The sequence below is a fragment of the Periophthalmus magnuspinnatus genome, chromosome 1 (genome assembly GCF_009829125.3).
Source record: "Periophthalmus magnuspinnatus isolate fPerMag1 chromosome 1, fPerMag1.2.pri, whole genome shotgun sequence".
In the NCBI taxonomy this organism is placed as follows: domain Eukaryota; kingdom Metazoa; phylum Chordata; class Actinopteri; order Gobiiformes; family Gobiidae; genus Periophthalmus; species Periophthalmus magnuspinnatus.
This window is the reverse complement of record NC_047126.1, coordinates 22,438,426-22,450,044: the sequence shown is the minus strand read 5'-3', so window position 1 is coordinate 22,450,044 and position 11,619 is coordinate 22,438,426. Positions and strand designations below refer to the sequence as shown.

At 36.4% G+C, this 11,619-nt stretch overlaps 1 protein-coding gene across 1 annotated transcript; it reads right to left on the bottom strand.

Annotated features, from left to right (window-relative positions):
* mnd1 (meiotic nuclear divisions 1 homolog (S. cerevisiae)) lies at positions 1-11,083 on the bottom strand. The gene is made up of 8 exons (XM_033965087.2): positions 10,955-11,083; positions 9,867-9,932; positions 9,630-9,687; positions 8,069-8,217; positions 6,576-6,650; positions 6,106-6,220; positions 1,202-1,246; positions 1-467 (listed from the first exon to the last, which is right to left on the bottom strand). The coding sequence occupies exons 1-8, from the start codon at positions 10,955-10,957 to the stop codon at positions 361-363; spliced, it is 618 nt and encodes a 205-aa protein (XP_033820978.2). The 5' UTR covers positions 10,958-11,083; the 3' UTR covers positions 1-360.
* Between the last annotated feature and the right edge of the window lie 536 nt (positions 11,084-11,619).

Genomic DNA, 11,619 nt, shown 5'->3' with positions numbered 1-11,619 from the left:
ATAGGAACATAACTGTCAAAGAAGTATAAATTGTTGATTCCTATTAATCGACTCAAGGCTTGGTTTCCACGCAAACAGGTGTGGCTACAGACTAGCTGCTAAAGGCTAGTGCTTGTGTAAATAGTGCTACACTTTCATCACATACGACTGACTTTGTTTCAGTCCCTTCTCTCATCGTAGCAAGAGGCTTTTTTGTGACCAATATTTTACACTGATATCCTCAGACCATTTGACCTGAATCTTGATGTGTGTGTTAGGACGGAATAAGAATCAGGGAGCCAGATGTGTAGGTTTAAGGTTTGTGCTACATCAAACATTCTCAGTGTATGCAGGCAGGAGCAAGAGTTCAAGGGTCAACACTTAGTCCATGTAGTCAAAGTCATCGGGGATCCCAAAAGCTTTGTTAATGCGATTTTCGTCAAAGGAGAACTTCTTCTTGGTCCATGACTTTATGGCAAAAACATTATCTGCACACAATAAAAGAATATATACATTTTTATGCAGTGGTCAGTAATTTGAAACTAATGGCATTATACTTATGAGCAATACAGTACACAGCTGGTGCACTATGTGCTACCTGCTTGTTTCCATGGTGATATTATTGCTTTGCCTGGAATATATATAATATGACACTGAACATACCTCCATGGACAACACCAGGACAAGCTATAGGTCAAATTTGTGGAGCGGTGAGGCTGCTCACAGTCTTTCCACATGTTTTGAGGTATTTTTTGGTATTTTTATAGCAACATTGGAGTGCTATAAATAGAGAGTCCCCAACAGAAAAACTATTTAAAGATATACCTAATTTAGATAACACTCACTAATTGTATGTTAAGATTTAGATAATGTAATGTCATAAAAAGTAGGTGATAAGTTTATTTAAATGTTTAATTGGTTTGTATAATATAACAATAGACCCATCTTTTTTTGCTGCAAAGGAGTAAAAGCTAAAGCTTCACTGACTCCGAGCAAAAATGTGAACAGTCAACTTTGCTGATCTGCACCAGACAATGTTGACCTAATGGTGCGCATTCAACCAGCGTCTTTGCTCATCATTATCTCTAAAGGTCACCCGTTGCCTAGGTTACGAGGCGGGGTCAGCTGGAGCACAGAGGCGTGCAGTGTGCTAATTGCAGGGAGTTAGCAGGAGGGAACATTTGTGCACAAACTTTCGCTTCACAATAAATTAATGACGCACCTGTCCATCTGGAGACTGCTTCTTTGGCTACCACATTTGATTTCCCTGGAAAGAAAAAGAAAAAAGAAATTAGGCTAAGATACACACAAGTTGATAAAAATAGGTTATGTTTATGACATGGGAGAATTTGAGGTTATAATTTTGTATAGAGGGCAGGCATTTGTAACTATGGATGATTCACTGTTTTGGAAAGAAATAACAGAAAATCCACAAACACTGAACCTTATAATTTACTATATTAATCTTGTTAGTCTTACTATAAAATGTTACCTACAAAGATATCAAAAAACAAGTCCGGACAAAAAATCTGCATTTTAACAGCTATAATAGCAAATTCTACCATAGACCTTACCTGCCCTCCCAGTCAATATTAAAGAGTCTGTGCTCGAGTCTGCTATATATATAATCTATGTTAGAATCTATGACACCCCTGGATTATAGTATTATAATTTGGATGTTTTAAATCGCAATATACATCTAAAACGACTTAATAACTCAAACATGTACTGTGACTTCTGCATTAGAAAACTGCGGTGTCTAATGGGAGCTGACGTTGTTAAACTGTCAGAGCTGTCAGCCCCTTCTATGGATAGCTACACATCAAGCTAGCCTGAGTGTCCGTTTTTTGGTTATTCTTAAATCAGTAACATGTCACTTAGTCATTTTGGTACAAAGTATGTACAAAGCAGCATATACCGGTGGTGGTGAAAACAGGTGTAGATTGGAGCTATAATGTCTTAAAAAATACATAAGTATAAAGATTACTCAAACATGAATGTCACGTTAAATACAACTTGGGGAGGGTAAATGAGAAAGGGAAAAAAACTATAACAAGGTTAAAAGGTTGAAAAAGTAGATTTTGCATAATAGGTCTGCTTTAAAATATTAGCTGCTTATTTAATGCCAACAAAGCAAGGGCCATTGAAAGCAGATGTACAGTAGAGTGCAGTGACATTATGAAACTTGGAGCGTGGCTTGTGCAGCTGTATGCTGTAGGTCAACCGCTTCAGTGGAGCCCAGGGAGAAACCTGATCGGAGGCCACGCTTGGTGCTACAACCAGAACCTGTCTTGGGTGACAAGTCTGCTGGCCCATGAGACCAAACGACAACAGCTAACATCATTACCAGTCACCTGGTGGAATATGAAGAGCACACTTAACCTTTTATCTGTGTATAAATAGTTACACATTTATGACTATATTTATGGACTGTCTTGTAAAGCATTGGCTCATAAATACGCAATACAAGTTATAAAGCAACAACAGCTGATATGGATATACTATAATGAAACTTTTATACTTATACTTGATAACAATAATAACAGTAATAATAATAATGATAAATATTAGAGCACTTTAAAAAACAAGGTTTACAAAGTGCTGTACGCTCAGCACAGAACAATAATAATAAAAAGCATAATAGCAGCATACAGGAAGTATACAAAAAGAGATAATGAAGAAAAAAATACATAAACTCAGCTTTACTTTATTTCACTTTAGTCAACTGTTATTTTTAAAGTGCCGGAGACAAGTTAAACAGAACACAGAACAGTAGCAAATGGTAAATAGTCAACCCTCAAACTGAGTTAAAAGCCAAGGAGAAAAAGTGAGTCTTTAGGAGGGACTTAAAAACAGAGAGTGAGTCATACAGCCCAATGTGCAGAGGGAGCCACAGCCTTGGAGCAGCCACAGTAAATGCACGCTCACCTCTTTGTTTTCTCCTGGTCTTTGGGACATGGAGAAGAGACTGATTTATTGATGAGGGGTGAGTGAATGAGGGTTTGTGAGATAAAAGCATTTACAAGCATACATTTAAAATCAAATTTAAAACCGTTAAAAACAATCAAAGGAAGATCATCAATAAAAAAGATCATCAATTAAAAAATGTTTTAAGAAGTGACTTAAAATATGGTACTGATGATGCTAGCCTTATCTCGTCAGGCAGCCTTGATCACCCTTCATCCAGAGCCTCAACTTTGGAACAGCTAATAGAGACCTGCCTGAGGGACGGGACATACGAGGTTAAAAGAAATGTAGCTTGGTGCAAGATCAGAATGAGCTTTAAAAGTGATCAGTAAAATCTTAAAAATCAATTCTAAAATGCACAGGCAGGAAGCAGTTGAGGCAGGAGAAGCATTTGGCTAGAGAGGAGGGAGTTGCAATAGTATAGAAGTGACAAGATGACTGTTTCTAGGTTAGAGCGGGAGAGGATCGGTTTGATTTTGCTAATTCTATGGGAGGTGGTGAAACAGGATTGGGTGACTTCATGTGAAAGTGGAAGTTGAGATTAGAATAAAAAATGACAGAGGTTTCTGGCGAAATAATTTTAAAACTGTTCAAGAAAAGTTCAAATCTGTCCTGTAAATGCGATGTTTTTAGTATCAAGTGTGTATTACAGGATAACCATTTTCTTTATTATACTGTAGTGTATTTGAGTTTTAAATGCCTACTAGCCCCTTAATATCACTGTCTCAAGACCAGCAAGTGTAGATTTTTTCTCTGTATCAATTTTAAATACCACTCCATAAAAACTTCAGAGAGGTCATATTAGGTTCTTCTCAGTTAGTTACACTGGTTATTAAACACTGATTGAATGCAATGTAGTATTTAGTAAGGCTGTGTTCATATGGTTGTGTCAATTTTGATTTAGTCCTGATTTGGTCCTGGTTAGGCTTAAGTTTAGTCTTGATGTAGACCTGGCTTTGTCTGATTCTAGTCCTCATTTAAGGTGCGTTCACACCCCAATTTTAATGTAGTGATTGTACGAGTGTGAACGCATCTTTGGTCCTGGTTTAGTCCTGGTCTAGTCCTGGTTTAGTTTTGGGTGTAGATGTATGAAGATGGCTTAAATGCCACTCAAAATCATTTTGTCCAATAAGTGCAAATTACAACATTGGTTAATTGTCAAGTAGTGTTACTCGTGCTCCAGTGCTTTAGCTGATAAACAATTTTGCATTTAGCGTGATGTACTTTTTAAACATGTCTTGACTCATTCACCACGCACAGACCTATTGAACATGTCCATGTGCTGCAGTGGCCCCAGGCTCCATGGATTGCTACAACACTCTTGGTTTGAGAGTGCTGTCAGTTGTGTGGGTGTGTTCTGTTGTAGAGAGGAAAAAATAAAGCAGCATCGTGTATGTGAAAGTGAAGACCTCCAGCAGCAGGATACAGCCTGTTTGTGCCACTCTGCTTTACTTTTGTTATCTTATCTGTATGTGTGGAATGTAAGCTATTGTGATTAAATTGTATTGTACAAGTTGTACTGCAAGGTATAGTGGTACAAGTCTGTTCAAGCTTCAGAAGGGGGATACCACATGATGTTAGAAGAGATTTAGTTACATTTTTAACATGGTGCGATATGGCATAAATCAACCAAGGTAAAAGGCGGCATGTAATGAGCAAATCACACTGGAACTAGATCAGTCTAGCAGTTTATGATTCATTGATTATTCACTTGTGACACTGAGATTTTTACTAAAGGGGGTGTCTCCAGGTCAATGTTATTGCTTTGCCACAGTACGGCATTACCTATCTCCTTATCTCCATGGAGATGCAAGTGACGCCACCAAGTTGTTGGACACAGAGACATATCTGCTCACAGTAAAGTTGGTGGCAACTGGTGGCAAACCCCCTCCCCACATGAAAAGTTACACAGTGAATCTTTAAAGTTACCCTGCTTGAGGCCATATCAACAGAGTGTACAGGATAAATGGCACAAAACCTCTCCTCTCAGTGGATGGTGTAACTGCATAACTGGGTGTTTTTGTTTTGGTTATTAAATTAGTTGATCATTTCAGTCATTGTTGAGTTGCGATTAACCCAATTTTTTTTTCATTTTTAATTACATAATATGCACTTGTCACTCCACCTTATCCCAGAAAAAGATTTATTACTTTTTAAAGAAAACACTACAACCTTAGTCATATAAGTCATATACGTGTAGGCAGCAGCACACAGACAACACTTAGAGTGCATGTGTGTTGCAACATGTAAGAGCTCAGGTAAACAGTGCAGATATAATGACACCACACATTGCACCACTCACCACCTCTTTCCCTTGGAAAATACAAACGCAGTCATCTCTTCTTGTCAATGTGGGTGTAGATGAAATGCTATTTAAAGCAGAAAGACTGAAAGATAGTTGAGAATAAGTCCTTAATGAGAAGACTAAGTTGTGGTGATGTGATATTTGAGAGCACTTTCACTTCCTCTTCTGTGTCATGAGGTCAGTGTTCTCACAGTTAACATGAAACGTGGAGTGTGTACTCAAGAACTGCTTGAGTGCATTGGTATATAGGACCATGCTAATGAGGATGTAAAGAAATGTTACTGTTCAAGTGTTTCTGTTTGATGCATTTGAGCATTTTAGTCAAAATACTCAATCTAGTGTCAGAATTTAGTCTAATACTTATTTTAGGTTTTGTAAATCTATAAGACTTAGTATGGTATGTGGCACTTCAGTTTGATTTATGAGAAATAAATAAAATTCATTTGGTCAGGAGTTAACTTATCCTTTTTGTTCCATTTTTAATCAGTTGAAATAAAAGTGCATTTTACTCTTTTTAAAGTAGCTGTACCCAATTTTTTTCATGTAATAAAATTGGGTCAAGGTCTTATAAATTTATCATGGCTTAGACTGCACTGGAAAAGTAAGGCATAATTTTGGACTGTTGCAAACCATTTAAAAATGTGAAAAAGAACTAGTTCATTTTAAACACCAGGTGCACACCAACTGTGGTGCAGTTCGGGTCCCAAAGTCAAAATCAATGCAGCTTGCCACACTGACCTCAGCAGAGTAGGGAAAATGAAATGAATTTTGTCAAAAATAATGTCAGGTGTCTTGTGTATTGTATAGCCTTGTTGGAGACATGTGAGGCAGGGATGCAGGTGTGGTGAACTTACTCATCTCTTGGACTACTTCCGGGTCACACTCTCTGTACTTGTCCAGCTCGGCCAGTAGCTCAGTACGCTCCTCTCTCAGACCCTTCAGCTCTTTCAGCAGAGAGCTCCTCTTATTCTGGACCAAGACACAACAGTTCCTCAATAAATACATTTAAATAAAAATACCATAGTTTGTCATAATGAGGGATAATTACTACAAGAATAATCATCATGGAAACTAACAGACATTCAATACCAGCAGCAATCTTCTGACTCTAAAATTCTACTCATGAAATCATTTTGTATTTAAGCTTTATCTAATGTCCCAGTTCAACTATTGGCCTACTAACATGACAAACTTTCTTTTTTTTATTTTTGCTCATAAAAGTCTTCATTATTTTTTTGTTCATGCTTCTGTCTATCCATGGTTCCTCTGACTTTATTGGGTTGTAATGTCATGTCTAATTAGTGTCTTTGTACAAGATACTTACTGTATCTTCACGTCCCACTTTTGCAGCTTCCACTGCTTTTTGTAGTGACTCCTTCTTCCGCTTTGATTCTGAAATCTGTCAATACAAAAGAATGATCAACTTTGTTAACTTAAAAGATGATGGTAGACACTGGGTACATTGACATGGCCAATAAAAAAATAAAATAACTACAATAGTCCAATAACCCAATAATTATTTTTTGTGTGTTTCCACGGGCAACAGAAATCATATCATCAAGAACAGCTGGTGACTGTTGTATTTGGAAGTACAATGAATTTTTGAACTATCTAGTTGAATTGCTAACATTTTGTCTTTCAATTGTGTCTTTGCCACATTAGTTTGCCCTATTTTTGAAATATTACGTTGTGAAAACCTGCACTGGTGTGAATAATCAGAAAGAAATCAGATTACCAGTACTCATATCAGATTTTACTGTTTACATGACATTCAATAATATGCTCTCCTCCTGAAATGAGATAATTATCACATTTTTAGTGGGCATGTAATGTAAGCATAGACACTGTTGCACAAGCTTCGGCAGATTGTCCCTGTACATAATTGAGCTGGTCCAGAAATCTGGTGGCCATGTCCTCCAGGAGTCACAACCATCTGTCTCCCTCACAACAATCAACTGGGTCAACAGCACAGTCCAGCACAGCACTAATGCTTCTGTTTGAATACCCTTTACAATCTTTATTTACAAACTGAGATAAATGTAGTTGTACAAATATAACTAAATTACCTCAGATCTACTTTTACCTTGTAAAAGTAGAGCAAAGCAGTGGTATCCACTATTTTGATGAACAGTATCCTTTGAAGTGAAGTCTCACAGTCAACATCTTTGAAACAGATGGGCCACACCAGAGTAATTTCAGTGTCAAATAAAAAAAAAACTGTGCTGACAAAATTAGAATATTGAATTTTATATTATAGATATCAAGATCTGAATAGGACACTAAGGAGTCACTTTGCAACTTTAGCCATGAAAAGTTTCTGTTCCTGATTTTCACTTAAAACGTGAAAAACAGAACTACCAGTTAATTTTAAACAGTGTGCAGTGGTCGCAATTCCTCAATTTCCAAACCAATTGCACACCTCCTAATTAAAACGCCAATGCAAACAACAGCTAGCATGCTAACAGTGCAAGCATTACCTCCTGAAGCACAAATCATAAAAACCCTTTACAGCTAACAGCTGTACAATAGATATGTGATAAGGCAAAAAGTACTTTAGTACTTTCAAAAATCGGGTAAAGCGCCTTTAAGCCTGATAGTACTGTTTGTTTTTTTTAATTATCACTCTTTACACTTTTATTATAGATTCCTGTTCAAATGAGTATCTAGTTTCAATGCTAGTTTTAGTATTAGTATCTGATTTTTGATAGTTTTGAGTAGCCTAATAACTGACTCATAGCCATATTAAAACTAACAATTTATATTTCCCCATATTGTTGACAAATGTGGTGTTAAACTACTAGGTCCCATGTTCCTCACCTGCGTCTTGAGCTCTTCAAGCTTGTGTTTCCGAGTGTTTAGGGCTTTACTGGGAAAGGCCCAGTAGTAGTTAGACGTCCCCACTCGCTCACAGTCCACCATGTTGTCATCCACCAGGCTCTGCAGCACCTCCTTCACTGCCATTGGAGCTGCACAACACGTACTATACATTAGATGAATACAGATGTGCATACTACCTCTTATTCAGTGCTAGGGTTGTCAAAAGTATTGAAAATCAGATATTAATTGATACTGAAAGTAGTATCAAAACTACATACTTATTTGAGCAAGTATCAAAACTAAAAAGTCATGTTCACAGGACAGCAATAGCTTTAGGATGATTTTGACCTGTATCAGAAAAGGTATAAAATCACATAGACTAGTATACACCCATAGACCACTATGAAAGCTACCTTTTTTTAGCTGGTTAATAGGCATAGAATCTGGCAATCAGAGTGAGGTTTTTCTTTTAGTTTTGTCGATTGTGTAAAATGTTACAGTGAATTACAATTGACATAAATTGATAAAATAATTAAAAAATAAAGCACATAATAACTTGAATTTCTCTACAACTTGTATTCCATATTTTGATTATGATGCTTTCAAGTGTATTACCACCCCAGAGGAGGGCTTGGAGTGAGCAGTGCACTTTTAGCGGACTATTTCAGTCGCATAGTTGATCCCACACATCTGCAGTGTATCTGGCAGCTTTAGAGAGCCCTCAAAGCTCTAATGTATCAGAGCGGGAGTCATATCTCCAACCGTGTCAGCGCTGAAACGTGATACTCCTACATGTTCGAGAGCCTGGATCACAGTCAAAACACATCTGCGCTCATGAACAAGAACAATTCTGCTGGCCTTAGTTTAAAGCTACACTGTGAGGGTTTGCCACCTGGTATTCTCCTTGGAGATTTATTGCATTGCCAAGAATGCTTCACATTAAAGTATTAAACTTATCTATTTCCACAGTTTTTATTTAAGACCATGTAGTATTACAGATTGACCAGTGAAACTGACAAGCACCCACTTTAAGTAGGAAAATGTTCAACAAACCAAGGGCTACATAAAGCCTTCTATGACTGTCCAACATTCTATGTTGCTCAAAGAATGAAACGATTGGCAGCCTTCTGAAGTAAATTCAGATAAACTAGCCACAACCACAATACAAATAAAAAACACATCTCAGCGAATGACTTTGTCCATAAAAAGGAGAGGAACCATGTAAACTGTTCATGCTGTGAATATTGTAAATATTGTTTGAATTTTGATCTGTAAATGTCATGTGAATATTTTAATTAGTGTAAAACTGTGTTCATAGTTCATGATGCACATGTGAGTGGAAATTCATTATCCTCCAAAATCCCCACTCAGCTTTAGCCGAGTCAGCACTGATAACCTTCACCATTAATTAAGTTAATTAATTAATTGATTAAGACATTTATTAATTTACAATTAATCTACTCATAATTTATTTCTCAACTTTTGTTAAGTGGTTCCCCAAAATTCTTCTAGTTAAAGTCAAACACTCATAACTTCCATATGGCCATAGGCGAATACTCACTGATGCCTTTTGACTTTGGTGCAATCTTCTCAATGTCCTTCAGCTGAAACACATCTTTCTAAAGAAAAAAACAACAAAAAATTGTTTAAATAAAACACACATTTATTTACCAGCATGTTTCAGCATTCATCATTACAAAAGTTTACAATACTTTAATTTACAATTTAGTTCAAGAAAATGTACAGGATAAGTACAATTTACAGTCTGTTTCTTTTTTTTTGGAGCAGTTCAACTTACTGATTCAAAGAAAATCTCCAGCATGCGAGTCCTCTTCTCCTCCAAACTCAGTCCTTTCTTCTTTGACTTTAACATGAATATTTGATTAGAATACAGTAACAGGCCTTCAGCATTTGTACCTTCAGAATAATTCTGTTGTTTATGTTATGTTTATTGTTGACATATTGTATAAAGAGAGAGAGCAGGCTTATTGTCATATAATGTCATACATTAATATCCTACATGGCCTTGCTCTACCACCACCTTCTAATTTCTTTAAAACAGAGTAGCAGACACACCAGATCTGCTGCCTCAAATGATCTAGTCATCCTCCCTAAGAAAAGGTTCTCAGTGCAAGCTCAGTGCAACCATACGATCTCATATGCGCAAAGCAGAACTTTTAAAAACATATTCAATGTTTACTTGATCCTCAACTAACCATGGTTTGAACATGTTTTGAACTAATTGATATACACAACCTTTTTACTAACCTTTTTGTATATAATGTAACTTTTGTCTTTTGTGTTGGTATTCTACAATTTGCCTTGGTATTGTTGAAGAATAAATTGTAATAGCCCGAGAATTTAAGAGAAGAGGCATGAGGCTGGAGTTCTAACGCAGGAAAGGTTTATTTACCATCAGTACAGGAGACCCAGATATGTGAACCCTCAAGATACTATGACAGTGTTGTCCATTCCAATCTAGTACAGTCCAGCCTGGCTGTGCTTCGGTTGAAGGGAGTATTATACCTCTGATGACAAGATAACATGGACTGAGATGGCAGTAAGTGCCTTAGATACAGCATCAAATGGAATTTCTCTAACAGGTACTCTACTCTCGCTCTATTAAAAATAATCTAATGTCATACTGTGGAATATTCCAGGCAAACCAATAAAGCAGTAAGTGACTCTCCACCATAAAAGTTACACAGAGAACCTTAAAAACTTATTTGAAGCTTCTGGAGAGATTTTTTGTTTCTTCTAAGTCTAGCCTAAATGTGAGCACACGTCAGTAATTCTACTGATTGAGCCCTACAGTATTAATAACATTTCTTGCCTTTTCATTAAATTATTTTTACCTGATACAACTAACGCGCATCATATACTCACCATGCTATCGCTGACTGTCTACTGGTGCAACCCGGAGACAAAAAGAGTAATTTTTTGTCCTAAAATCCTAGGAAAATGTTTTGTTGTCGAAAACAGCCGATCTACCACTGCACTGAAATTCCCGCGAAGCTAGTAGTCACGTGGTCGGTGCGTTCATGGACCATCTCAAAATATGTTTTTTCCCTAATCTAACTGCATAGGAACGACTTATTAGTTATTGCGAAAATACAATAATAACAATACTATGCAGGTTGACATACAAATAATTCCATAAATCTCTAATAGAACTCACAATTTATATATTTTACTTATTCGTACGTTGTAAATGAATCGCGTTTGTATCGAGCTAAGACATTGCAGCGGTGTCATGTCTCAGTTCATTGAAAGCCACACAAGGAGGAAAACACAAACTAAGTATTTTAGGCGCCATCTGCTGTTTCATATAGACATCACAATTTTGTCCTTGAGTTTGGATAAATTCAGATTTATGAATGAAAATAATAATAATAATAATAATAATAATACTACTAATACTACTACTACTACTACTACTACTAATAATAATAATAATAATAATAATAATAATAATAATAATAATAATAATAATAATAATAGTGTTATAAAGTGAGATCATGGTTAAAAAAAAAGAAAAAATATCAGATAAT